The following is a 15,627-nucleotide window of genomic DNA, read 5'->3' on the forward strand; positions in this document are numbered from 1 at the left end:
CATACACAGGTAAAAGTAGGTCAACTCTGGGCTATTTCAGTTTTGTTCCTATTATACTAACTTCTCCTTTCCTTATTGGATCATGTGTATACAATAAATCCCCCAATTCATTCAACATTGCCCTTTGAGTCACCCCTGGACCGTGCAAAGAGTGAAAAATGTGCACAGGAATCATAAAACACTGGGGACATTATGCCTCCATTTCCTCTTGTGCAAATTGTTCTTCTCCCCTAACTTGGTGGTCCAATAAGTATTTGGTTGGGTTTGTTGGTCCCGTCCACGTCACTTTTGGCTCGGGCTGTATCGTGCTGTTATACTATGATCACATGCCACAGACTGGAGCACACTGGGGCTGGAGGAGAACAGCAGAGGCTCAGATTTCTTTGGCCTGATTTTTATCTTGACTTTCCCCTGCTGCGTTCATGTGCTAAGGAAAAGGTGGGAATTGTGAGTGTGATGACAAGAAACAAAAGGGAGGGTGGGAGGAAGAAAGTACTTTGCAGAAAACAAAAAAACAGCGGTCTTTTTATAGCTTTTACTTCTTCCAAACAAATAGGCATCCGGGCACATCGAAACTGTACACAACTGACAGGGATGTGTTTGTAATGTAATCATGTAAAATGTCCCCAGCACAAGATAAGACTCCCAAGAATCTCCTTGTGCAAATATAAATAGGTCACTTTTTTGATCATGTTGAATTGAGTGTCTCTAAACAATATACAATGACACCTTAATATCAATGTAATTATATATGCCTGATCATGAATTGTCAAATGCAATTTAAAAAGGCAGCAGTGCAACTTGAAATTGTTATATTATTATTGTTAAACTGTCCTTTTGGTGCTCTTCAGTGCATGGACCAGTCTCGAACATGTGAATGAATGAATGAATGAGCTCAAATGAGGCACTCAAAAATATTATAATGATTTAAAAGCCTTTATTCTCACATGGCATCACATTTTTAAGACTCTTTTTCACGGATTGTCAGTTTTCCCAGTGTCCCTGAAGGCCCCTCTGACAGACAGAGCGCTGCTCCGTTATGTGCACAATGAACACCGGATAGACGCTGACTCCCTCCGTGACCGACAAAAGCTGCAGAAGACCCGCTCCATCAGCCTCAAAGACACCGTTACACCTCAACACCTCGGCGTTCACTCTCAAAACACCCAGGGCTCCGCGAAAAAAACACAACAATGGAGTCCAACACGCTCCGCCACCAGAGACTGCAGCCCGGGATCGGCTTCGGTTCCGGGCTGACAAACACCGGGACCCTTCGCTCGTCGCTGCGGCCCGGAGTCACGGTGCCCGTCGCCCCGCTGCTCCAGTCCCCCGCCTCGCTGTGCCTCTCCTCGGGGCCTCCGCCGCCGCCGCCGCCTCTGCAGCTGCACAGCCTGTACGGCGGGATGGGCTTCGGCACCGGGCTGGGAGGCGGGGGCCTGGGGGTCGGCGGACACTGTAACCCGGGAGCGAACCCCGCGGTGCTGAAGGAGGCGGTGGAGGCCGTGGTCCGGAGCTTCGCCAAACACACGCAGGGCTACGGCAGAGGTAAAGACAACAGGATGCGTTTGGGGGTTTGTGTTATGGAGGAGGTGAGACTTTTTTGTTGGAGGTCAGAGGGTCAAACACCACATTGGTTTTGCAGGATTTAGTTTCCTCAGACACATGGTTAATTGTTTGTAAGGCAATTAACAAAAGAAAGAGCGTCTACATTCACGCCAAGAGAAGGATGGTCTGTTATGCTGCTTTTCTTTAAGATGAATTACTTTTAAACATTAGTAAAAAGTTTAAGCTCAGCCACATTTGGCAGAGAAGTAGGTTTATTCGTTTTTATCTTGACTGCAAGTTTACTAATAAATAATAATATAATAATTGGTTTCAAAGTGTTAATTGCTATGACAATCCAAATGTTTCATCATTATATTGTTTTTATTTTCTGCATTTTAAGACATATTGTCAATAAAGACATTAGTACTGCTGTTTGTTGTGGCTTTAACATGTAATACGTCTGCAGCCACAAGCAACAAATTGTGAAATCCTTACTTAAAGTTTAACACTCTGGATTTAATAGTGCATTTGAGGCTAATAGGATTTATTTCTAAAAGATTGGTCCCTTGCTACAATCAGCTCTGTCCCCAATTAAGCTAATGAATAGCTTCAACATTGACACTGATGTTAAGTCTCTACTAAGCGCCATATGTTTTGTTTGCTTTGATTACTGATGTGTAATTACATCAATATTTGTTCTGGCCGATATCCAAGCACACATATTTTGTTATTAAAACTTAGATTTATGTAAGATGCTTCAAACCATTTACTCAAAACACTCTGCTAACTTCCAAGAAATGCAGAAATATGTTTATACCCAGTGAACAACACAACTTCTTCATTTATTATTTCATGTTTTTGACTGGCACAGAGTGTGTGCTTCTTTGATGGATGAAGTGTCATACATTAATGATCCCCATATTTTCTGCTCCTTTCCTTATTTAACAGTCAGGAAATGGCACGGAAAGTTGACAATGCTCTAGTATCTTATCACAGCCCCTGGTAAAAATAACTTCCCTAGAGCCGTTTAGTCCAAACACTCAAAAAGTCTCAATCTTAGTTACATCATATATCATGATGTGAAAATAAACACTGAACTAACTGTTGAAGTACTGTGTAAATATTTAGTTGGCTGAAGTACAAACTAAAACTTTTTGGGAAATTATCTTTGTGAGAAAAGTGTTTTTTGGCATAATTGAAAAAACTAAAACAATTGAATATGAGGTTGAATCCAGATCTGGCCAAAGCAGAACCAGTGCATTGTCTTTGCTCTGACACTATGAAATGGGAACTGCAAATAAAACCAAATGTCTATGTACAGGGTTTTCTCAGCTCACTTTCCAAGTTGTCAACAAAAGATCTCTCTGTTGTGGCTTCATAGCTGCCATTGACAGAGGACTCCCCAGACTTTGTGTACGAGCCCGGATCTTAAATCAAACAGTTCTAGCCCAGTGGGAGCTGCGACTTTGAAAACAGGAGTTCTCTTGCCAGGCTTGAATCCAAGTAATCATTTATGACTCACTTGATTGACTTACTCGAATTTCTCTGTTTTTCATTGTTGTTCTTTCGCTGCTGGTTTGTGGGAATGTAGCTTCATGTATGTACAGTGCACGGCTGGGAGAGTTCTTTAAACGGCCCCTTAGAGATGATGCAGAATTTCCTCCAAGCATGAGGCACTTAAGTGTTTAGTCGGCAGGAAAATCCCCTGGCATCCGCCGCGAGACCCTCTTCCAACACTTTCCATGTGTTTGGAAGGAGAAAAGTTGCTGACTATAACTGTAATATTTGATCGATGGTGTTATAAAGGTCATTTGTGTCTCAGTGAACGTGGTGGAGGCGCTGCAGGAGTTTTGGCAGATGAAGCTGAGCAGAGGGGCCGACCTGAGGAACGGGGCCCTGGTGGTGTACGAGATGGTCCCGTCAAACTGTCCTCCGTACGTCTGCTACGTCAGCCTCCCCGGGGGCAGCTGCTTCGGGAGCTTCCAGGTCCAACATTTACAAACATTTTTCAGTGTTTTGTATAGGCACGCAAATAGATCAATAGGCAATATATCCAAATTAAAATATATCGTTGATGTTGTTTTTAAGATATGCAAAATGTGAAATTTGAGTATATTACAAAAAGAGCTGATTAAAAAGAAAAAAGAAAAATATTGTAAATGTTCAAATAATGGTGTAAAGTGATTGCTCTGCACTTCTGTAATTATTCTTTTGACTTTCACAACTGTCTGATACAAATCTAAAATGATAAGTTTAAAGACATTGGTGTTGGGTTGACCCTGACCATTTTTGTCAATATTTTTTACCCCTACATGCTAACACCAACATGTTTGTTTATTAGGTTTAATGATAAGACTTTTGTTATACAGATTTTTAAATGTGGTCAGTGTGGTAAAAAAATAAAATATACTCCCATGTTTCATAAAGTAACTGAAATAAATGTTTTCCAATCACTCTGTGTGTGAATACAGCAGTTCATGAGTAACTAATAAAAGCCTGACCCTGATTTTTCACAGTTCTGTCCGACTAAAGCAGAGGCTCGACGCAGCGCGGCCAAAATCGCTCTCATGAACTCGGTCTTCAATGAACACCCATCTCGCCGCATCACCGACGAGTTCATTGAGAAGAGCGTAGGTGAAGCACTGGCGCCATTTAATGTAAGTCAGCTGTATTTTTATGCTTGTTCTGAGGTTAAACCAATGTTAAATAAATAAAGGACAGTACTATTATTCATTTACAGGGAAACCGAGAGGAAGCAGACAACCCAAACACTGGCATCGGCGCGTTTCGCTTCATGCTCGAGTCCAACAAAGGAAAGTCAATGCTGGAGTTTCAGGTAAAAATGTCACGTTTTCCCAGTGTAATTAAATTAGATATGCCACAGCAGCTGGATACAGTTCATGTGGCTTGTTTATCCGACAAAAAGAAATCAGGTCACGAGCGTTTCACTGTGTATCTTATCTTGACGTCTTGTTTGTTTCAGGAGCTGATGACTGTTTTCCAGCTGCTGCACTGGAACGGGAGCCTGAAAGCCATGAGAGAGAGGCAGTGTTCTCGCCAGGTACGAAACACACCAGATTTAGTCAAGCTTAGTCAGTTTTATTGCTGTCTTAGTTTTAGTCCTGTTATAGTCTTGGTTAATCCTGAAATATGGCTGAACCAGATCAAATCTACAACGTGCACGGGTTGGTTTATTTTGGGATTGCTGTCATTTAACCTGGCTTAATTTCAGAGTTGGAAAGTACAAGAACAGCTAAGAATAAATATATGTAGTAACAACTCAAGATAAATAGCCATTTAATCTCACCATTTACCTAGTGCATTAATAGATTCCTTGAATAGAAATAAGATAAAACATCTAGTAAAATTTAGTTTGGGTCTGATTTTATTTAAACCTATATATATTTAATCTTTATTGTTATTTGCTATTATTTGCTATTTGGGGTTAACTGGGGTTGTCTATTTTTCTTTTAAAGATAGAAAGAAACAATGGAAGATGAAAAAATACACTTCCAAATTAGATTAGTAAATGTATGTTTAATTCATCTTTGGCCAGAACCAAACTGAAACAATATATAATTATTTGCTTTCTTCTTAACCTTCCTGGCTAATTTATGCTCTTATTGTTTTACAGTATATGGACAATTATTTTTGATCCATCTCTTGGAGGAAACACTTTTATCACACTCTGACTTGGATTTCCTCTTTTTTGCAGGAAGTGCTGGCTCATTATTCCCATCGTGCCCTGGACGATGACATGCGCACTCAGATGGCGGCGGACTGGGTGAACCGCGAGCAGTGCGTGGCAGGGACCATCGCCCAAGAGCTGGCCTCCACGGAGCGAGAGCTGGAGGAGGCGCGGCTGGCAGGGCGAGAGCTACGATTCCACAAAGAGAAAAAAGACATCCTGATGCTGGCAGTGGGGCAGCTCAATGCAGCCAACACAGCTACATTACCCTCACACTAAACACACATAAAGAGAGACATGCCTTCACTTTCTCGGATTCCTGAGCACAACAAAGAAGCCTCTTGTGGTAGCACTTGCCAATAATGTGATACCTGCCAAAAATGTAATAACTGTGGTCATTTTAAGAGTTATTAAGCCAGCAGCGCTTTTACTGCTCTGTAGTTTATAGTTTTTACTTATGAGAGATTTCCATAATATTTCATGATTGGCTACATTACAGGAAAAATGTAGTAGCAAATTAATGTCTGACATGAAAAAAAAACATTCCTAGAACAAATTATTACATTATTGGCCATTACATAACTGGTAGCTACTACAAACCAGGTAATCCAGCCTTTATCACATTATGCACATTGTCAAGAATTAGCTGTTTTAGCAATTACCTATTTGTGCCTAGTGGCTAAAAGGCAGCTTTTTGAAAAACTACCTTTAACAACTTTTTATATGAGGGTTTCTACACATTTGACATAGAGTCCAACAAAACCTTTATTTTACAGGGAACATATGGACCTTTTGATTTATTCCATGAAGCCGGAATTTAAGGTTTCCAAGAATTTCTCACCTTTAAAGCAGAAAGGCATTTGGGTCTCAAAATGTCATGAAAGAATTGGTATTGTCAGTCGCTCAGGTTTAGTATGTGTGAAGAAGTAGCTTATAAACTGACCTATACGACAACAGCCGAATGTATCATTTGTATATTATTGTACAATGGACCTACAGAACTCAATACTGAAAAGAAAATTAGTTCATCATTACCATAAAGTATAAAACCAGCGATTACTTCTTTTTGAGCAGTAATTTTGTTATTCAAATATAAGGAAAGATTTATTAACAGTTTACTTATCTCATAAGTGTAATGGTGCTACACATGCCTTTTGTAACCTAAAATTATTCTGTTGAATTTGTTTTTTTAGCTGTCATACCAAACTGTTGCTTAAAGTTGTCACACTATTGCAGTGATTACACATTATTCATTATGTTGTGTTTATTGAAGGATCTTAAAAGGATTTTAAAATAAATTCAATACTTTTTTAAGCCAAAATGATTTGTCAGCACCTCTTAACGAGGGTAAACATACTGCCTTGAGTGTTCTTACTTCTTACCAGGTGTATTTTCTTTATTACAAACTACAAGCTCTTTCTTACTGATCTCAGTTTTTGTGGCCACTTCAATTGTTTTACTATCCACGTTTCATTTTACTATGCATGTTATGTTCTTTTTGTTGTATTAATTAAGTGTTAATTTTGTGTTTTTCAAAGCCATAATAATTTGTATTTTATACAAACAATTTGTATCTCTTGTGAATAATTTTAATATAATTAAAATGCAATAAATACAGAAGTAATTGAACGCAATGTCCAATCTAATATTTTCGTGTGTGTAAAATGTAATGAAAAGTTTGAGTCAAATCATAGTTATTTTATTTTGGAGTTTTCGGGGGAAAGTTTTTACTTCCGGGCTGTGACGGAAAAGGTGGGGTTTTCAGTTCGCTGTAGCTTCGTTGTCCATTCAACATGGCAGCGGGACCAATATCAGAAAGAAATCAAGGTATGATGTTACTTTGATATTTAAAAAGTTATAATTGTGTGGTGGGTTATTGTATTTACCGTCCCTTGTTTTGAGGATGGCAAAAAATGAATCAGTTACAGTTTCGATTAAGATAGCCAGGTTTATCACATGAAAATGCCTCATGCTGCTTGTGATGCTAGCTTCTTTTATGCGTTCAGTCGTGGTGTAAAGTCAGTTGTTCGCAAGTGTCCATTTGTTTCCTCGCCAAAACTAACAACAAATATCTGGTATAGTTACTAAAACATTATCCCATCAAACTAACATTGTATGAATGAGAATCGGCTACCCGGTTTTCTCATACCTAAAGTTAAACTTAGCCTAAGCTAACGCTAGATTTATGAATGAGGAGACGCGCTAGTAACTCTCAGTTGGTGTCATACTGTGGATTCAACGCTGATGCATACATGCACATTCCACACATTACCCAAACACTGAAACTTTGCTAATCCCGTGTCATTGAAGATGTTTTATGTTTTATGTTCTTTACTCCAACAGATGCCACTGTGTATGTCGGTGGCCTGGATGAGAAGGTGTCTGAACCTTTACTGTGGGAGCTTTTCCTTCAGGCCGGTCCAGTGGTCAACACACACATGCCCAAAGACAGAGTCACAGGCCAACACCAAGGTTTGCAATGTTACAAGATCTAGTACCGTGAAGAAATTTCTATTGTGTTTATTTACAGTTGTAACGTTTCTCGCTCTCTTTATACAGGCTATGGGTTTGTAGAGTTTCTAAGTGAAGAAGATGCTGACTACGCTATAAAGATTATGAATATGATCAAGCTTTATGGAAAACCTATAAGAGTCAACAAAGCTTCGGCACACAATAAAAACCTGGATGTTGGAGCAAACATCTTCATTGGCAATCTGGATCCAGAAATCGATGAGAAACTGCTTTATGACACATTCAGTGCTTTCGGAGTGATCCTTCAGACTCCAAAAATCATGCGGGACCCAGACACGGGCAACTCCAAGGGATACGCCTTCATCAACTATGCGAGCTTTGACGCTTCAGATGCTGCTATTGAAGCTATGAATGGCCAGTATCTTTGCAACAGACCAATCACAGTGTCCTACGCCTTTAAGAAAGATTCAAAGGGGGAGCGTCATGGGTCAGCAGCAGAAAGGCTCCTGGCTGCGCAGAACCCTCTGTCCCAGGCAGACCGGCCTCACCAGCTTTTCGCAGATGCTCCACCGCCACCTTCTGTCCCTACGCCCGTCCTGACTACCCTTGGTGCTGGGATGGGTATGCCTGGTAAGACTAAGATTAGATGGATGAACCCTAACCATGTGATAGCCAAATATAGTAGTCTCACATTTATTTTAGTTCTGTCCTATTTACCTTGCTTTAAATGTACAATAACAGGTTTACGTCTTGCACAGGTATGCCTCCTTCTTTCCCTCCAGTTCCTCCTCCAGGGTCAATGCCTCCAGCGATCCCCTCGATGGGAATGCCCCCAAATGCAGCAGGACAGGGTGGCCCTCCGCATTATCCTCCTGCTGGAATGCATCCAGGTAAATGCCTTACCTTACAGACCTTATCTTATCCCTGAATAAACCGGGACACTCTGATGTTTTTTCTAAACTCTACATTCAAACCTTCCTAATATATTTTGTAACTTGTTTTCTTATTTCCAGGGATGGCTCAGATGTCAATGCATCCTCCGGCCCCTCCTGGGATGGTACCTCCACCTCCGGCCCCCCCTGGATCAAGTCAGCCCCGAGCTCCTCCCCCTCCCAGCATGCCCCCTCCCCCAATGGGCGTACCACCCAGAGCATACGGACCCCCCATGGGTAAGAAATATACATATATTCATCAACTTTATCTTCATGATAATTCCTTCCATTTTAAAGACTTTATTTACCAAATTAATCCACTTATCGACCATTTTCCTTCCTGAACCCAATACAGTTGACATTAGGAGGGTTATTATGACAAAAAACAGTTTTGGGCATATGAAGTAAGAACTTTTGTGATGAGGTCTGACTGGGTATAATGTGCAAATGTGTATTGAGCTTAATAGTGACTGTTGTGTTGGAGCTTATTTTTTTAAAAGAAATTAAGCTTGTGAAATTGGCAAAAGTACATTTAAAATAAATACTTCTTAATAATGTCGTTCAGTGCCAACAATGAGAGGACCTCCGCCCCCGATGCCTCCTCCTGGGTACGCCACTGGTCCACCTCGGCCTCCACCTTTCGGGTTCCAGAGAGGACCACCAATGCCGCCTAGACCGCCCACTGGCCCCCCCATGAGAGCTCCAATGCCCCCATAATCCTTCAAAAACTGCAACGTTCACATTTTTATTTTTTTTACCATAACAAAAAACCTTTTAGGCTTCTGTTTTGTAACCGTGAATAATTTAATTGTTTGTATTTCTGGTCACTGTACAGAGGATGGATGTTTGGAGAATAAAACTTTTAGTACAAAATATAGTAATGTTCAATATGTTATTTGAAGTAATAATGCAGGAGAGGGTAACATCATAACTTGCCACGGAAACTCACAATATTAATAATGCGTATCTTAAAGAAAAACAAATGAAGCACAAATATTTTAGGTGAATATAAATGCATTTAAAAGGTTCCAAGTCACATCTTTTTCTATTAATTCTACTCTATTATTTTGGTTGTGTGAGTTGGCCTCCCGGCTAAATTATTTTTTTGTCAAATGTCTACCCATTTCATTCTAAAACTGAGCTGCAAAATAAAGCTTTTGGGCCAGAACAAATGGACAGTACAGTATCGACATCGGCTGACTAATCAGTGAGTGAGTGACAACTTTCTGGCCACAACCAGGTACTAAAACCACTGTAAAAGCTTGCTATTCTTGGGTGATATAAACACAAAGACTAAAGGCTTAGAGTTCAATCAAAGATTGACTTGAAGATGGACGGATCCATTTACAATTTAATCACCTTGCTGTCCAAGTCTATATCTTGTTCACCAGACTGGGAACTTTAACATATGAAGCCAATGAGTAAATGCATGATGACATAAAAAAAAAAACAACACTTATATCATATTGCATTGTTACATGCTGGACAACAAATTCACACTTCAAATCACATTAGAAGTGCATAATTGGCCTTTGATCATTTCAGACAATGTTTGTTAGGCACATACATGTCCACGAGTCCGGCCCAGTTACACAACAACACGAACTGTCGCCTAATAGTGGGTGACGTCATGACGCATCTTGTCAAAATGCCTCACGTTCCAGGGTGATGCAGAGAAACCAATGGAGGATGGCAAGTGGTCGGCATAGCAACAGGAGTCAGGTGTTGTTACACGTGCTTGCGCAATATATTTCACCATCGCGCGCTTCATCGCCAGAGAGTAATTTGTAAAAGGCAGATGGAAGTTTGAGAGGTGTTTCCTTGCGCATGCGTGATAGCTCCCGTATCTGAAATATTCATTCTGTAACTGACGCAAACCTGTTATTAGCCTAAGTTAATAAACGCAGCTCATGTGAAGTGCGTAAAGTACATGCGTCAAAAATACCCGTTCATTCATTCGCAAATACTGAAGGCGTTGCTGTGGTCGTGCGCTTGGAGGGAGGCGTGGGGGATGGGGCCCCTGTGCATCGCTGAGTGAGTGTGTGTGGATGGCGTGGGCTTCTCTCTCCTTCCTCCAAACCGCGCAGCATCATCATCATCATCACCAGCAGCAGCAGCAGCAGCAGCAGCAGCAGCAGCAGCAGCAGCAGCACTCGAGTCACAGACACAGCCATCCTCCTCGCCATCCTCCTCCCTGTCCTCTCCATCTCATCTCCGGGCTACGGGGAACACGGAGCGCGGTGGAACGGTAAGATTGACATGTTTCAGTTTATTTTTTACATATTTTGTGAATGAAGATGTCAGGGACGTAGAAAAGGCAATGGGCGTGTTTTTCTCTGCCATTAAGACAAGATTAGGACACGATGGCCTGTAATCCAATACACATCGTGACAGGTTGCTGGCACTGAGCGAGATTGCTCTGAATGATATCATGGCAGACAATCGTCTTATAATCGCCTTGGATTTGCAATAGATTTGTGTTTTTAAATCCGGGATTATTTTTAGACATCGTAAATTGGCCTGTTAGGCCTTATAGTCTCTTAAAATTGTGAATCAGCCCTTTGCAGCCACTAAAGATAGTATTTAATGCGTTTTTGTAAATATTCAGGAGTCAGATGGTTCTCCCTCGCTGTGGAAGTGTATAGTAGAACTGTGTTTGTTTGACGACGTATATCTTCAGGTGTTAAGATTTATCATCGCGATACTTGGCAGATTGGAATCTCCATGCTTTTTATAGTGGCCTGCTGATGTGATCTCTGTCTTTCTTGGCCTCGGAACAAAACCGAAAGTGGTAAAGCGATGCTGATTGATTTTTAACGGGGAAATGAGACAGGACAGAGGAAGGAGGCATTACAAATGAGCTGCTTCTGGCCTTGGCGGTTCAAAATTACAGTGAATTCTTCATCCCTCTCTGTGCTCCCCCCGCGCGCATCCCGAGGCCTGCTCTGACAGCGCTGCGTGCGGCTGCTGAGGCTGCTGAGGCTGCTGAGGCTGCTGAGGCTGCTGAGGCTGCTGAGGCTGCTGAGGCTGAGGCTGTTGAGAATGCTAAGGCTGCTGAAGCTGCTGAAGCTGAGGCTGCTGAAGCTGAGGCTGCTGAAGCTGCTGAAGCTGCTGAAGCTGAGGCTGCTGAAGCTGCTGAAGCTGCTGAAGCTGCTGAAGCTGAGGCTGCTGAGGCTGCTGAAGCTGCTGAAGCTGAGGCTGCTGAAGCTGCTGAAGCTGCTGAAGCTGAGGCTGCTGAGGTTGCTGAAGCTGAGGCTGCTGAGGTTGCTGAAGCTGCTGAAGCTGCTGAAGCTGCTGAAGCTGAGGCTGATGAAGTTGAGGCTGATGAAGTTGAGGCTGATGAAGCTGCTGAAGCTGAAGAAGGGGCTGAAGAAGGGGCTTCAGCCTCAGGCTGCTGAAGCTGAGGCTGCTGAAGCTGCTGAAGCTGCTGAGGCTGCTGAAGCTGCTGAAGCTGAGGCTGAAGAAGCTGAGGCTGAAGAAGGAGCTTCAGCCTCAGGCTGCTGATGCTGAGGCTGCTGAAGCTGCTGAAGCTGCTGAGGCTGCTGAAGCTGAGGCTGAGGCTGCTGAAGCTGCTGAAGCTGAGGCTGAGGCTGCTGAAGCTGCTGAGGCTGCTGAAGCTGAGGCTGAGGCTGCTGAAGCTGCTGAAGCTGAGGCTGAGGCTGCTGAAGCAGCTGAGGCTGAGGCTGAGGCTGCTGAGGCTGAAGAAGCTGAGGCTGAAGAAGGGGCTTCAGCCTCAGGCTGCTGAAGCTGAGGCTGCTGAGGCGGCTGAGGTGGCTGAGGCTGGCCACAGCTTGTCAACTTGACAACAGGGACAAAGAAAAAAGGTCCCTTCTTCAATCTTTCACAGTTATTGGCCTGCCAGTCAGTACATTCACCTGTTGAGGAGGTATTATGGGCATCAGTCCTCGATTAGTTTGTATTCACTTTCGAGTCACGGTTTGAATGTAAATAGTAAATCATTACTATTGTATTCAGTCATATTTTAAAGGTGCATTATGTTACTTTTCTGGTGGAGGGTTTATGTATGTATTTATTTATTTAAGGACATAGCATTTACATTGGACGAACCAGATGCAATGTTTTAAGTGTTATAGCAGAATATGCTAATTTTCAACACCTGTCCATTGGGCCAATTTAGAGTTGCCAATTTTACCTAACACATGCATGTCTTTGGTTGTCACCTGCTTGCTTCCTTTGAAGTGTTATTGCTTTGCCTAGAAAGTTACACTATAGCATTAAACTGGCAGGTGACTCCACAAGGCTGCCTTGCTCACAGTAAGAATTAATGTTTTTCAAGGTATGCCTAATTATGCCTAATGCCTAATTATGCCTAATGTATATTTTTAATGAATTCAAGACTGAAAGTTTTGATGTCATATTGTGGAACAATAAATAACAGACAATGCAATAGAATCTCCTTAGAAAAAAGCGGACCATCCACTAAAAAAATGACATGTAGATTGCCACTGGTCTGTGTATTAGGGAACTTGACCTACCCTATATCATTTCCTCAAAAAAATCTAGGCCTTAGCTCAATAGCGTATACGGAAGTGCCATTCATACAGTAGATCCAATTGTTTTTCTATACAACCTCCCTGGCCCCATGTTGGACCACTATTTTGTGTTTCTAGGTAACCAAAACTAGAAATGTTTTATTAATATATGTGAATATTGTCCCTTGGGTTTAACTGCCAGCCCACGGCTTGAGATTACATTCCCCATGAGATCACTGACCTTTTCAATCGATGCCTCACCTTGCATGCTCAGAAAACAAAACTGAATAGGCTCCTCCTCTAGTCTTTCTAAGCATGTTCAAAATGTGAGGATTTTACATTATATTGCTGCTGCTGCTTTTTATGGCCACCCACACAGACAGAGGTCCAGCGAGGCGTGTAAAGAGTTTGGTTAGCCTATTGTTTTCCCTTCTCTTAACATTTCTGTGTTGAAACTACTTTATTCCGGGGCAGCACTTGATGCATGTGTTCGAGAGTCAAGCAAAGTGATTACAACCCTCTCAGAGCTCGGGCTGTGGTTAAAGTGCTGGTCTTTTGCCTCCGCTGACCAAACCCAGGGCCAATGCATCTTCACGCCAATAAGTCCATTTACGCACTACAGTCTCGCCACCACTGTATACTTTAATATCAAATGAGCATTGAGAATGACGAAACGCAAAATAATTTCTGTTTAGAGAGAAAGCTATTGTGTTTTGAACCATCCCTAAATGCATTTCTTAGTTGATTAGCTTAGAAAAGAGCTTTGCCCACAATGTTCCATGGTATGACATTAAACTTTTCTATCTCGACAGTCAAATTTGTGGAAGCATGTTTTTTAAAGCAATAAAAAAAACAATTGAATATGCAAAATATATCGGTTTAATGCAGGAAATAACATCTCCATGGGAACAAACAGCTGCCGGACGCTTGTTCGCCTTTAACCAATTACTAACTTAAGATAAGATAATCCTTTAATATCCACACAAGGGGAAATTTCGTTGTTACAACACAGTACAACAGGAGGAAAGGACAGATTATAGGAAGTTTCAAAACACACTCTTAATAGAACTCTTATGAACGAAAACAAAAACAACTCTTAACAAAACTCCTCTCCTATCTTACTTCATGTTTGCAAAAGTCGACACATAACTCTGTCATTGCGAGATATTGCCTACAATACTAATTTCAACCAATAGGTGTCAGCAGAGCAAGAAATGTGTCACAAGATTGTTGTTTTGATACCACATTATAATAAGTACACCTTAATTAGTTGTAATAAAGCATGAACAAAGATCTATTTCATAATGAACAAATTGCTTACCTAGACATTTCCAGGCTTCCGCTTCCCCGCTTCCACAGGGTTATGAGTTAAAGTATTAATTCAGTAATTAATAGGCATGAATCATTCTTAATAAACTCTTTGTTCATTATGAATTGGGTCTTTGTTCATGCTTTATTCAAAAGTGCAGTTATATACTGTCTTTCCATTATTTTTTGGTTTGAGATTAGGAGTTTGTAGTTTATTTACTGCTGCTCCCAAGAGTGCTTCATATTTTGATCAAAACATCGATTAACATTAGCTAATTGCCTGTAATTGCCTACATAAAGAAGGCATCAATTAGTGTAAAAAACATGTTCTTGATGCTCTTTTTTTCATGGGGTTTTAAACAGCCCATTTTGCACACTGTTGCTCCGGTAATGGTGCAGAAAATCACTGCGACTGTGGTTAGACTGGAATCCAGCTGGAAAAAAGCCTTGCCGATAAGACTTAACCATAAAATATTTGTGTTCCCATAAGCCATTGTGGAAACCAATATTAATGATGATGATGTTAGTCTACTCCCTCTACTACCTGATACTGATGGTAGTATAGTATGTAATATACAGCTACCATCAAGAAGAGCTCATTCCATCTTGTCAATGTGATTTAGGAATAAGACCATTTTGTTTTTAAGTTTATTTCATGATGCGCTTTTGAAATAGTTTGCCGTTTGATACAGACAAACAGGAAACAGTATGAGGCAAAACAACTGTTATACCCAAACTGTCCCTACTGGTTTGATTTTCTACAGGCACCAGCCATTAAGCCGTAATCAATTATTTACAATTTATTTATTATTAACTATAGCCACAAGTGCTCATAATTAGCATTGTTAGTGGATTCTTTATCATCATGTGATAGACGCTTTAGGGAACAACATTTATAGCAGAATTAGAAAATCCACAGTGTGAAGCAGGACATTAAATCTTTACCATTGCAATAATAACTGTAGTGCCAGAGGTTTAGAAGAGGATAATGCCCTGTTTTAGCCCTGGATTATTAATGACTGCCTTTGAGGATTTTGATGGTTAAAAGCAGATTCAAGAGTTGAAAATGGATACTCGTATAACAAAAAAGGACACACTGGGAAAGGTTTTTTTGAATCATTTGAGAGTAGTTTTGATCTATATCAGAACTAGTTGAAAATTACATTACAGTCTATAATAAATCTAAACC

The 15,627-nt window shown here is 41.1% G+C and overlaps 3 protein-coding genes across 3 annotated transcripts in view; 2 read left to right on the top strand and 1 right to left on the bottom strand.

Moving 5' to 3' along the window:
• The window catches only part of LOC140361946 (probable 2-ketogluconate reductase), a 111,935-nt gene that overhangs the window by 94,151 nt on the left and 2,157 nt on the right, over window positions 1–15,627 (bottom strand). The window lies entirely within an intron of this gene.
• On the top strand, window positions 1,172–6,924 carry lix1l (limb and CNS expressed 1 like). The gene is made up of 6 exons (XM_072447848.1): window positions 1,172–1,545; window positions 3,368–3,531; window positions 4,062–4,202; window positions 4,286–4,381; window positions 4,529–4,606; window positions 5,261–6,924. The coding sequence occupies exons 1-6, from the start codon at window positions 1,194–1,196 to the stop codon at window positions 5,510–5,512; spliced, it is 1,083 nt and encodes a 360-aa protein (XP_072303949.1). The 5' UTR covers window positions 1,172–1,193; the 3' UTR covers window positions 5,513–6,924.
• sf3b4 (splicing factor 3b, subunit 4) lies at window positions 6,954–9,510 on the top strand. The gene is made up of 6 exons (XM_072447847.1): window positions 6,954–7,060; window positions 7,577–7,705; window positions 7,793–8,335; window positions 8,464–8,595; window positions 8,719–8,874; window positions 9,203–9,510. The coding sequence occupies exons 1-6, from the start codon at window positions 7,027–7,029 to the stop codon at window positions 9,352–9,354; spliced, it is 1,146 nt and encodes a 381-aa protein (XP_072303948.1). The 5' UTR covers window positions 6,954–7,026; the 3' UTR covers window positions 9,355–9,510.

Source organism: Eucyclogobius newberryi, unplaced genomic scaffold (assembly GCF_026437365.1).
Source record: "Eucyclogobius newberryi isolate DKJ021-1_F unplaced genomic scaffold, fEucNew1.0.hap1 SCAF_16, whole genome shotgun sequence".
NCBI lineage: Eukaryota > Metazoa > Chordata > Actinopteri > Gobiiformes > Gobiidae > Eucyclogobius > Eucyclogobius newberryi.